Source organism: Apis mellifera, linkage group LG7, assembly GCF_003254395.2.
Source record: "Apis mellifera strain DH4 linkage group LG7, Amel_HAv3.1, whole genome shotgun sequence".
NCBI lineage: Eukaryota > Metazoa > Arthropoda > Insecta > Hymenoptera > Apidae > Apis > Apis mellifera.
Window position 1 is genome coordinate 13,254,056 of NC_037644.1, and position 13,702 is coordinate 13,267,757.

Genomic DNA, 13,702 nt, shown 5'->3' on the forward strand with positions numbered 1-13,702 from the left:
GATTTTTCGAAAATTAAAATTATCTGTTTGATTTTTGGCACTCGTGTGTTTTCATAAAACAAAATTTAAATTTATCGAATCGATAAATGGAACAACAGCATCTCCTTTTCCTTCTGCACTTCTCCTCCGCGCAATCTTTGGATCGAAGATTTTCCTCTGTTTCAAAAATTAAAATTATCCGTTTGATTTTTGACACTCGTTCAATGAAATTTAAATTTATCGAATCGATCAACAACGATTCGAACACGAAATGGAACAACAGCATCTCCTTCTGCGCTTCTCCTCTGCGCAATCTTTGGATAAGTGGTCGAAGATTTTTCGAAAATTAAAATTATCCGTTTGATTTTTGACATTCGTGTGCTTCGATGAAATTTAAATTTATCGAATCGATCAACGATTCGAACACGAAATGGAACAACAGCATCTCCTTTTCCTTCTGCGCAATCTTTGGATAAGTGGTCGAACATTTTTCGAAAATTAAAATTATCCGTTTGATTTTTGACATTCGATGAAATTTAAATTTATCGAATCGATCAACAACGATTCGAACACGAAATGGAACAACAGCATCTCCTTTTCCTTCTTCACTTTTCCTCCACGTGTGTGGGATTCGTGATGCGATTGGTGAGCAAGGGTGGAGGAACAGAGTGATTCTCGAGGATGCATACGAAATGAACCGTTCTCCGAGGAATCCCACCCCCGAGGATATCTTTTTTCCTTCTCCATAATATTCGCAAAGGTTACTCCGTGAGTATGGACGCGTTATGAATCAATAGAGGGAATTTTTACGAGGTTCTCACGCGCCGATTCGAAACAAGAGAGATCTCGTTCCTGTAAAATAAATCGTTGCACGTAGGATCGATTCATCGAGACAAGCTTTCCGTCTTTGTTCTCCTCCCCTCGTCATTCATGTTCCGTTAATACGAGAATTCGTATGCTGCATCGAGGATTTTAATTTTCAGGGGAACAATGGCGTCGCGCTCGCAATACGTCGGCAATATTTATCCCCACCCCCTCCCTCTGCCTCGTTTTAATTGTGCGTTTCGATATAGGATAATTTAGTTGGAAAAATTATTAAATACGCGGCACAAAGGAAATTTCAAAATTAATTTCGCCTTCCGTAATAATCCGTAACGTAATAACGATAAATATCGAGATACGTGTAATATTTCGCGAGTACGCTCGGTTAAATTCGTCAACAGATCTGAAAATATTTTACATTCTGATTGAAAATCGTGAATCGAACGATCAGAACTCGAAGAACAGATTTTATAATGATCTAAATAACGATAAATATCGAGATGATAGATCTAAAAAAAATTCTAATTCTAGATTCTGATTGAAACGATCGAAATCATAAATGAAACGATCAGAACTCGAAGAAAAATGATCGTAAAATGATTCAAATAACGAAAAATATCAAGAAAACGTGTAGATTTAAAAAAATTAAATAGATTCTGATTGAAACGATCTAAATCATAAATTGAACAATCAGAATTCGAAGAAAAATGATCGTAAAATGATCCAAATAACGATAAATACCGAAATATGTGTAATATTTCGCAAATGCGCTCGATTGAATTCGTAAACAGATCTAAAAACATTCTAAATTCGAATCCTAATTCAAACAATTGAAAATTATGAATTGAATGTCCAGAACTCGAAGAACAGATCGTATAATGATTCAAATAACGATAAATATCGAGATAATAGATCCAAAAAAATTATAATTTTAAATTCTGATTGAAATGATCGAAATCATAAATGGAACAATGAGAATTCGAAAAACAGATAAAAATGAGATATATGTAATAAGTCTAAAAAAATTCTAGACTCGAATCTGATTGAAATGAAACGAAAATTATAAATTGAACGATCAGAACTCGAAGAACAGATTCTATAATGATCCAAATAACGATAAATATCGAGATAATAGATTTAAAAAAATTCTAGTTTTAGATTCTAATTGAAAATCATAAATGGAACAATCAGAACTCGAAGAACAGATCGTATAATGATCCAAATAACGATAAATATCGAGATAATAGATCTAAAAAAATTCTAGTTCTAGATTCTGATTGAAACGAAACAAAAATTATAAATGGAACGACGAGAATTCGAAAAACAGACAAAAATGAAATAGATCTAAAAAAATCCTGATTGAAACGAAACGAAAATTATAAATCGCACGACGAGAATTCGAAGAACGATAACGTTTCGCGACAACGGTTCAAAGATCGCCGAATTATTTCGATCAATTGTTAATCAGTTTAATAATCTCGCAATTCCATCCGAGCACAATAGAACGCACGAACATTCCGGTTTAAGTTCATTTCCAATTCGGTAAATTTCCATCCGCTACCAATTTCACACACAATTTCGCGGTTTAGTCCGCGTCCACTTAATTGCTCAACGTTCAACGTGAACGTTTACTCTCGACTAACCGTTTCAAAACTTTGCCCTACTTTTGCCCCATTTCGAGCCCCATTTCAACCATTTTCACGCGATACAAAATTATTTTTTCCATTCTGCTCGAAACGAGAGGGTGACAAAAACACGGCTGAAAATTCTTCTTCAAAAAAACACATAATCCGAATTTTCGAATCGACCATTGTTGTTTCGAGGGGCGGGGAAAAATTCGTGGATATATCGCCTCGAATAAATTACTATTAATATATGATAAATTTGTGAAAAGATAACAAAATTAAAAAACAATATATATTTAATAAAAGAGAAATAGGAAATTGTCGCGCGAGATGTGGATCGTGCCGATGACTTTGTTCTACTGAGCTCGCACGCCGGTTCGACGAGAAACAGAATCAAAACATTCGCGCGTAAATATACAAGACACGAGTCGCGCCTTTAAATATATCAACAAATATATCAACAGAGAAAGTTAAAGTTATATCCAGATATTATAATACAATATAAAATTTTCACTCTAGTGCAAAAGTCGAGGATTTGAAAACTTGACGAGATTAGAAGCGAGAAATTATTATATATATCTCAAAGATAGTGGGATCCATAAGTTGGGATTGTTGGAAGATTTCAACAGCGTGGATCGTGTACAATACATGTTAAATACATCACTGAATCCAGATATAAATCAGAAATAAATCGAAAATTTATGAACTGAAATAGGCAAAAAATTAAATAAATTTCAAATATCTTAAAGAAAATATTAATTAGAAATATGGAATTGCGAATCGATTGTAATTTTATAATTTCACTGCAATTAATCAGTGATGAATTAATCACTTTTGTGATCCAACAAAATATTAAATAATAGACCGCATATATGAAGCAGTCTTGTATGAATATTTTTGTAACAAATGCATTGTAACTATTGCATAAATTGACAAATCATTTTCAAATTTTGCTAACACAATCTTGAGATTGTGATTACTTCTCTCTCATTATATACTTCTCGTTATCTTAAACAAATTTCTTTAACGTGTACATATCGTCCATCAAAAATTGGAAATATAAATCTTCGAATATGATAAATATTTGTCACAAAGTTTTAATACAATTGACATAATCCTCGGAAAAATATTACTAATCTCCAATTTTCTCTCCAAATTTATTAATACATATTATGAATATTTTTGTAACAAATGCATTGTAACTTACATATATATTGCAAATTGACAAATCATTTTCAAATTTTGCCAACACAATCTTGAGATTGTGATTACTTCTCTCTCATTATATACTTCTCATTATCTTAAACAAATTTCTTTAACGTGTACACATCGTCCATCAAAAATTGGAAATATAAATCTTCGAATACTGTAAATATTTGTCACAAAGTTTTAACGCAGCAATCGACATAATCCTCGGAAGAATATTACTGATCTCCAATTTTCTCTTTACTCCCTCCAAATTTATTAATATATATTATGAATATTTTTGTAACAAATGCATTGTAACTATTGCAAATTGACGAATCATCTTCAAATTTCGCCGAAACAATCTTGAGATTACTTCTCTCTCATTATATACTTCTCGTTATCTTAAACAAATTTCTTTAACGTGTACACATCGTCCATGAAAAATTGGAAATATAAATCTTCGAATACGATAAATATTTGTCACAAAGTTTTAATGCAGCAATCGACATAATCCTTGGAAGAATATTACCGATCTCCAATTTTCTCTTTACTCCCTCGAAATTTATCGAATAATTTACGTAAGGAAAACAATTTCGAGTCTACGTCTCGATTCGAACGTTGATCCAACTTATTCCCGACACGACTGTTAACTCTTCGCTCGGCCAATTAGACTTCGATCGGATTAGATTCGTTTGCTCGGTGGCCAATCGTTATCGACCGGCCTGCTGCGAGGGTTATCGCCTCGATCGAGCGCGACGCGGTTCGCCACGGTTTGCAACACCGATACCCGTCAAAGTTTTCCGATTTCTGGTTAGTTCGGGCCAAGTTTACAGATGTCGATCCACGCCAACGTGGGACCGCGACGTTTCACACGCTAGTGGCTAACCAGATTTTGAGTTTGGAGTCGAGATCCTCGACCGAGTTGCGCCCAGATTTCAGAGACGGTGTGTCGTATTTTCTCGCACGAAAAATTTGATACGTAATGGTAGAAATAGAGTAGAGAGACTATAATTTTGAACGAAGTTTGATGAAGTTGAATTTTCGCTTTCGCGGTATATCGAACGAAGGAACAAATTTAGGCGAAGCTTTCCAAGTAAAATTTAATGATGTGTGAAGATGTTTGATTAATTTTCGCGATATATTGAACGAAGGAACAAATTTAGGCGAAGCTTTTGTTCCAAGTAAAATTTGATGATGATATTTGTTGATAATTTTCGAGATATATCGAACGAAAGAACAAATTTAGGCGAAGCTTTCCAAGTAAAATTTGATGATGTATGAAGATGTTTGATTAATTTTCGCGATATATTGAACGAAGGAACAAATTTAGGCGAAGCTTTTGTTCCAAGTTTGATGATGATATTTGTTAATAATTTTTGAGATATATCGAACGAAAGAACAAATTTAGGCGAAGCTTTTGCTCCAAGTAAAATTTGATGATGTATGAAGATGTTTGATTAATTTTCGCGATATATTGAACGAAGGAACAAATTTAGTCGAAGCTTTTCAAGTAAAATTTGATGATGTATGAAGATGTTTGATTAATTTTCGCGATATATTGAATGAAGGAACAAATTTAAGCTTTTGCTTCAAGTAAAATTTGATGATGTATGAAGATGTTTGATTAATTTTCGCGATATATTGAACGAAGGAACGAATTTAGGCGAAGCTTTTGTTCCAAGTAAAATTTGATGATGATATTTGTTGATAATTTTCAAGATATATCGAACGAAAGAACAAATTTAGGCGAAGCTTTTGCTCCAAGTAAAATTTGATGATGTATGAAGATGTTTGATTAATTTTCGCGATATATTGAATGAAAAAACAAATTTAAGCGAAACTTTCCAAGTAAAATTTGATGATGTATGAAGATATTTGATTAATTTTCGCGATATATTGAACGAAGGAACAAATTTAGGCAAAGCTTTTGTTCCAAGTAAAATTTGATGATGTATGAAGATGTTTGATTAATTTTCGCGATATATTGAACGAAGGAACAAATTTAGGCGAAGCTTTTCAAGTAAAATTTTATGATGTATGAAGATATTTGTTTAATTTTCGAGATAGGTGAAAGAAGAAATTTAAATTTGTATAATTATAGAAATAATTACCATAATTTTGATTTTTCTAAATAATTATTTTGATTTGATGTAACGTTGAATTTGCTCATTTCGCTTTCGAACAAATTTAAGCAAGCTTTGTTCCAACTAAAATTTGACGATGTAATGAAGATATTTATTTAATTTTCCAGATATATCGAAGGAAAAAACAAATTTAAGCAAAGCTTTTGCTGCCTAAAGTAAAATTTGATGATGTATGAAGATGTTTGATTAATTTTCGCAAAGGAAAGAACAAATTTAAATCTGTACAATGATAGAGATAAATATAATTACCATAATTTTGACGAAAATTTTACTCCAAGTAAAACCCAGACACTATAACGAAGATGTAACATTGAATTTGTTCGTTTGACTTTCGCGGTATATTGAACGAAAGAACAAATTTGGCTTTTGTTCCAGGTAAAATTTGATGGTATAACGAAGACGTTATTTAATTTTCGAGATGGATGAAAGAACGAATTTAAATTTACACGATGGTGGAAATAAATACAATTTTAACGTGAATTTTTCTAAATAATTTTTTCCATTCCAAAAATCTCGCTCTTGACTCTATGATTTTTGTTTAATTTTCACGAAAGGAGAAATTTAAATTTGTAGAAATAATTTTGACAAAGTAATATTTCCCTGGTTTTAAGTAAAACCAGAACGAAGATGTAACATTGAGTTTGTTCGTCTCACTTTCGCGCTATATTTGAACGAAGAAATTGCAAAGAGAAGCTTTCGTTGTGAAGAAAAACCTGACACTACGATGAGGATGCGACATTGTTTAACTTTCGCGATATTGGATGAAGGAACAAATTTAAACTTGTTGCGCAACGATAGAAATAAATACCGTAATTTTGACAAAGGATTTCCAAGTAAAATCCTTGTGTCGAATTTCTTCGCTCGATATGTAAAAAATTTATATACTCAAATAATATAAGAAATAAATACCAAGTGATCTTCACTGTAGAATCGAGCAAAGCTTTATACGATAAGATGTAATCTGATCGAATCTCTTCCCTCCTTTCTTTTATGCGGAACTTCCGTTTAAAATTTTTACGTTGACAGTTTTATAAATTGGTCTCGGCTCTTTCGTTGCGCGAAACTCTCGAAACGAGACGCTATAATAAAAAGGGGTATTAGAAAGGGAAGATTGTCCTCCGTGAAAATAAAAGGTACAATAGGTGATAGGATCTCTTTGTCCCTAAAAAGTGGGAAACGATGTTGGCGGAATGCCAACAAAAAAGGAAGATAATTACTCTTCTTTCTGTGCGCGACGCGGTTAAAACGAAAAGAAAGAGATGTGCCAAAACGAGTAATTGGATATAGAGGTGAAAAAGAAAGGGAAAAAAAAAAAAAAAGGGAAGGAAGAAATGCGAGGATCGTATTGGCACCAACTTTCTCTCCTCTTCGAGAGGAGGAAGGGATCTCCAACGCTCTAAAAATTATTAGAGTAATGGGATAAAATTGCAGGTTGAAGGAAATGAATTGAAAATCGTGATTGGGACTCGAGGAATCGTATAACAAACGAATAATTTTTTTTAGAGATGAAAATTTCCTTTTCCTTATATATTTCTCCTCCCTATATATTTTTACCGAAATTTCGAATTTCATTCTCCAATTCCGTTAGTCGAACGAGAAGAAAAATTCTCTGACGAAAGAGAAGATCTTTTTCATCCAAAGTCAAGAATTTCTGATGAAATTTGTATTTGGAAAACTTTATATTACTTTAAACCGATAGAAATGAGAAGAAGAATTCGCGCATACGAGGTATATCTGTATTAAAAATTTTTCTTATCTGGAAAATTCTTCTCAGTTTCTTGAATATACGAGGGAAAGAATATATTATCTCTAAATCTCAGAATCTATCCGCATGTTGTGTACAATTGTTACGATTTTTCGTTCGATGTAAATTATTTCATCGAACGAAATCTCGAAAAATCAATTTACACAGATTAGGAACTACAAATTATTACATAGAAAATTTGAAAAGTTACAAGGAAAAAAAATTGATGAAGTTATCCCCGTTTAGTCGACTGTTTGAAAAAAGATGTCGATTCGCCGCAGGAAACGTGAACAAGTGGAATCGATTCGGCGAAAGAACCCCTAGAAACTGCCCCATAAACTTTTATGAGCGTGAACAAAAATAGCGAAATACGTAAGAAACTCAAACCTTCCCCTTTTGTTTCCCCTTCGATGCGTCCAACTTGTCGATTCGAGTTTTACTCGAGGACTTTACGTGAGCAGTCGGCCAACACGAAAGTCAAACGTGAATATCTTTCGACCGAGATTGAAAATTTATCGTTTCCATGATATTTTTCGCTTTTTCCTGCTGCCAGTACTCGCACGCGCTATCTCGCGGTGAGATTTTGAAACAAACGAAACGACGAGGAAAAAGAGAGAGAAAGAGAAAGAGGAGAAACGTCGAATTTTATCGAAACGAATTAATTCGTGTTATGAATTCCTGTATTGTGTTGATTAAAGCGAATGTTATATCCAGAAATATAATGGTTAAATAAAATTGGAGAAATTAGGATGTTAACACCTTTCTGAATGTTTTCATCGTATTAATATTATTTCGTTTTGAAATTCATGTTGTTAATGATACAATGTTAAAAATAAAATTAATATCAGAATATTATACACTGCTTTTCTTCTTGCAAACGAAAAAGTTCGAACATTATCGTTTTGTCGCGAACAGAATAACGTGTTATTCCTTTAACAATCTCTTTCTCGAACAAAACGTATCTTTTTTCACAGAATCAGTAACATCTCAATCTCGTCGATAATAATCATAATATTTCATTCCGTCGACTAAGGTTTCCAATTATAAGACGAAACTTCAATTCGCAATTTAACTCGGTTGTAATCCAATTACAAGCTTTTCTCGTTCAATCACCTCCCTGTTACACGTATAAACATTTCTCGCTGTTTATCGGATGATAAATCATCCGAAATTCCATCGAAATGACATCTTGTCGTATCGCGCGCAAATTATCCCTCCCTCCGTGCAGCATTTACTCGTTTCCAACTCGAGATACAAGTCGGTGGTTCAGGTTGACGCTAAAGCAAACACAACAGTTGCGTCCAGTTATTGCTCCCCTTGTCAGCTGGCAAATTCCAGGGGCATAATTACAATCCCTCGAGCGCCGAGTTGCCTCCTCGTTCGTCCAAATTCAAAATTATTCCACGGCTATCTAATTAATTAATTAATCGATACGCTCGACATTTTAACGATTGACCATATTATATACGAACGACTTGTATATGTTAATTTGATACCACGTTTCGATAGATGGTCGAACCTTGGAATTTTCTTTCGCGTTGAATGGAAAGTTTTGATCGACGCGTTATCGTTATTATCGATTTATTATTTGCGGAGGGAAGGACATTGAAGGACGGCCGATAATGATTCCAGCTTAATCGTCCATCGTTTAATCCCTTCGAGTTTAATCTTCTTATACGATGGTTCTTATAAGATTGATAGAGGTTAATTTCCAACTTTAGGGTGGATTTCTTTTTTTTTTCTTTTTCTTTTAAATATGGGATAGAGGAGATTGGCCCTTTGTTGATCGATCATTATCGAAGTTTTATGGAGACTAAATCTGTATTTATCGTTTCGCATTGATGATCCAAGTATGAATTAAATTTCGGATCGAAGATCGTTTTAAAGTTTAGATTCGAGAAAATTTATCGTTTCGTTCACGTTAATCGAAATAAATTAAATTCCGAATCGATGAGTTTCAAAGTTCGGATTCGGGAAAATTTTACATTAATCGAAATAAATTAAATTTCGGATCAAAGGATTTCAAAGTTTGGATTCGGGAAAATTTATCGTTTCGTTCGCGTTAATCGAAATAAATTAAATTTCGGATCGAAGGATTTCAAAGTTGAATCTTTTTTCAAAATCATATATTAATGATCCAAATATGAATTAAATTTCGAATCGAAGAATTTTAAAATTCGGAAAATTTATCGTTTCGTTCACATTAATCGAAATAAATTAAATTTTGAATCGAAGAGTTTCAAAGTTCGAATTCGGGAAAATTTTTCGTTCATATTAATCGAAATAAATTAAATTTTGGATCGAAGGATTTCAAAGTTGGATCTTTTTTCAAAAAATTCGAAATAAATTACAATATGTTCGCATTAATGATTCAAGTATGAATTAAATTTCGAATCGAAGAATTTTAAAGTTCGGATTCGAGAAAATTTATCGTTATTTTGGATCGAAAGATTTCAAAGTTGGATTTTTCAAAAGATTCGACAATCATGCGTTCGCATTAATGATCCAAGTATGAATTAAATTTCGAATCGAAGAGTTTCAAAATTCGGAAAATTTATCATTTCGTTCACATTAATCGAAATAAATTAAATTTCAGATCGAAGAATTTCAAAGTTTGGATTCGAGAAAATTTATTATTCACATTAATCGAAATAAATTAAATTTTGGATAAAAGGATTTCAAAATTGGATTTTTTTTCAAAAGATTCGAAATAAATTACAATGTGTTCGCATTAATGATTCAAGTATGAATTAAATTTCGAATCGAAGAATTTTAAAATTCGGAAAATTTATCATTTCGTTCACATTAATCGAAATAAATTAAATTTTTGATCAAAGGATTTCAAAGTTGGATCTTTTTTCAAAAGATTCGACAATCATATGTTCGCATTAATGAATTGAATTCCAAGTATGAATTAAATTTCGAATCGAAGAGTTTCAAAATTCGGATTCGAAAAAATTAATCATTTCGTTCACATTAATCGAAATAAATTAAATTTTGGATCGAAGGATTTCAAACTTGAATCTTTTTTCAAAAGATTCGACAACCATGCATTAACGATCCAAGTACGAATGAAACCTGGGATCGAAGAGTTTGGATCTTTTTTCAAAAAGATTCGACAACCGCGATTGTTCCGATTCGGGGAAAAATATAAAGCTCGTTCCCTCCGCGCACGTACAAAACGAGTTTTATTCAACCAGCCGCGGAAACAATACGCATCGAGTTTGTCACCAGCAGATGTGTCCAAGATGGACCGACCAGCACGTATTCGGACTTATTCACGGCTCGGCCGTAAGTTAAATCGCTCGTTTCGTGTAAATTTCGTCTAAATTCGAGCGCGATTTATTTTCACATTCGTACGCAAAATATTTATTTTTCTCGATCCTTGTCCCTTTTCCCCTCGTCTCGAGAGCTACAGGAAAGGTCATTTTTTTTAAACTAAACGTAGACAAACACACGTTTCTTTTCTTCCAGGATGGACACGCAATCGGCCCAGAAGAACGAGAGCTTTTTCCAGTGCTGCAGCGGATTCTGCATCGACCTGCTGCAGAAGTTCTCGGAGGAGATCGGGTTCACTTACGAGCTCGTCAGAGTGGAGGATGGGAAATGGGGCACGTTGGAGGTAATTAATTATATTTACCTTCTAATCGAGTGGACAAGTTGAAACAAACGTCAAGAGCGCGAAATGTAATTGATTAACGGAAGAGAATAGAGAAATATCGTTGGTAAGTTCAATTTCATTAAAATAAAGTTTATATATATATTTTTTTTTTAAATTGTTCCATTACAGTCCACAAGTTGATAAAGATGAACAATTACGAATGAATCGTAGGATTTCGTGAAATCAATTGCGAATTCTTAATCCGGAGAAATGGAAAGGAATTAGTTTCGATAATAACGAAGCGTCTTGGAAATTGGACCGCGGATTCGATATCGCGAATCCTTTTTAATCCTCGTCGATAGAATTGCAATCACGTTCATTGATAACGCGTCCCAATTACATTTTTATCTCCCGAGAAAAACGAAAAAAAGTTTTTAGATTTCGAAGAAAAACTTGTTGAAAATTACGACAAATAAAAAACTACAACTAAAATCGAAAGATCGATCGATATTTCAATTTGAATCCTTTTCTCTCTCTTTCTTTTTTTCGAATGTTAAAACACGATTTTATAAATCGATTTAAATAAAATATTCGATTTTAATCAGAGTATAGGAGGAAATTTGAATCCTCCTGATTCGTCGATTCGAATTCCGCGTATTTTCTCGCACAAAATGAAATATAATGGGATATTAATTCCGTTCGCAGAATGGGAAATGGAACGGTTTGATAGCCGATCTGGTGAATCGGAAAACAGACATGGTGATGACATCTCTGATGATCAATTCGGAAAGGGAAGCCGTGGTCGATTTCACGGTGCCGTACATGGAGACAGGTATCGCCATCGTGGTGGCGAAGAGGACCGGTATAATATCTCCCACTGCCTTCCTTGGTAAATAATCCCCTGGACAACTATAAAAATCGAATCTAAAAATCGAACTAAAACTGTGAAAGTCGAATCGCCATTTTTTCCTTCCATCGCTTCTTTCTACTCGAATTAAAAAATTTTCAATTCCAATCCCAGAACTTAATTTCAATTTCCAGAACCATTCGACACCGCGTCTTGGATGCTGGTCGGGATCGTGGCCATACACGCGGCCACGATAATGATACTCCTGTTCGAATGGTTGTCACCATCCGGTTTCAACATGAAGGTAAACCCTTCAGACGCTGCGCAGAAACTATTGGTATTACTATTAATTTCGCTTCTTATTAGCTATCCACGCTTTCCATTCCATAAAGAAAAAAAAAAAAAGACACGAGAAATTATCTGTCGCGCCAATGATCATTAATCTGAACGAAGCGCGTCACAATACGTTTCCCCGTATTGAAGGGAAAAGAGATCGATCGACACTTTTCCCTTTCCTCGACAGAGAACGCTTCGTCTTCTTCTTCCTATTCTTCTTCTTTTTTTATCTTTTTTTATTCCCTTTTCGATGAAATTTCCGAAACACTCGATTTCGTTCGACGTTGCCTCCGTCGATCAAGAAGATTTTTCTTTGGGGAATTTCCGATGGGAAGGAATTAAAAAATAATAACAATCATATATCTGGTTACTTTTAACTTCATTTCGAAACTTATGAAACAAATTATACATAGAAATGCTGTATACAATAAATAAATAAATAAATTTCGAAGCGAATCCTCCGACAAAGCTTAACTTAGACACTTAGCTAGACTAGAACGTTTTCTTATTATTGCAACGTTGCCGCTAACCGGTTTGAAAACGGTGTAATCTCGACGGAGGACGAGACTGGTTTTCTTTTCTTTCCATGATTGCAGAAGAATCCATCGCCCAACCATCGCTTCTCCTTTTGCCGGACGTACTGGCTGGTCTGGGCCGTATTATTTCAGGCAGCCGTCCATATCGATTCTCCTAGGGGATTCACAGCCAGGTCGGTAAAAACGATTTCTACATTGTCAATTAAAAATCCTCGACACAAATCATAACTCGTGAGCGTAAAGTAAGGTTAGAGTGGTTTTAAAGTTGCTTCCTTCCGTGTGTGCTTTTTTCCATCGGTTTAAATAATGTGAATTTATTATTACATCCTCGATATTTGGAGATAATTTTAAAAGAGATTTTTAAAAAAGGAATATTTTATATACGTTTGAAATATTAACGTAGATTTCTTGCTCGCAGAAAAATTACATATCCGAACAATTATATATTTTTCTCGATTTAAAATATAGAATTTATTAGATCCTCGATTTCGAAATAATTTACAGATTTAAAAACGAACTTTTCTACCTTTATAACCACGTTTGAAATATTTTACGCGGAAAACGATATATATATATATCAATTAAATTTCCTCTTCTTCGTCTCTTCTCGGTTTAAAATTATGAATTTATCAGATTCTCGATATTACTGTCGTTTGGAGATACAACTTAGAGATTTAAAAACGAATTTTTACGTATTATAATCACGAAATATTTGCCCACGAGGAATACACATCTGGTCGATAAAAGTGTCTCGCTCATAGGCACAAGGTGAAAGAGAGAAAAATATGGAAAAGTGTTTCGAATTATCGGGAAGTTAATATATCTCACGTTGGATAACGCGGATTGAGAATGAAATATAAGCTGCTCGAATGGCGGAGAC

General features: G+C 33.7%; 1 protein-coding gene across 7 annotated transcripts in view; it reads left to right on the forward strand.

Moving 5' to 3' along the window:
• LOC412818 (NMDA receptor 2) overlaps positions 1-13,702 on the forward strand; it is a 311,909-nt gene that overhangs the window by 282,231 nt on the left and 15,976 nt on the right. For 5 of the 7 annotated variants that reach the window (XM_026441777.1, XM_006569470.3, XM_006569473.3 and 2 more), the window contains 4 exons: positions 10,977-11,124; positions 11,809-11,992; positions 12,145-12,287; positions 12,883-12,995. In XM_026441777.1, the coding sequence (XP_026297562.1) occupies positions 10,977-11,124; positions 11,809-11,992; positions 12,145-12,287; positions 12,883-12,995 (588 nt within the window). The remainder of the gene's footprint in view (positions 1-10,976; positions 11,125-11,808; positions 11,993-12,144; positions 12,288-12,882; positions 12,996-13,702) is intronic. The other 2 variants (XM_006569472.3, XM_016913073.2) reach the window with 1 other exon arrangement.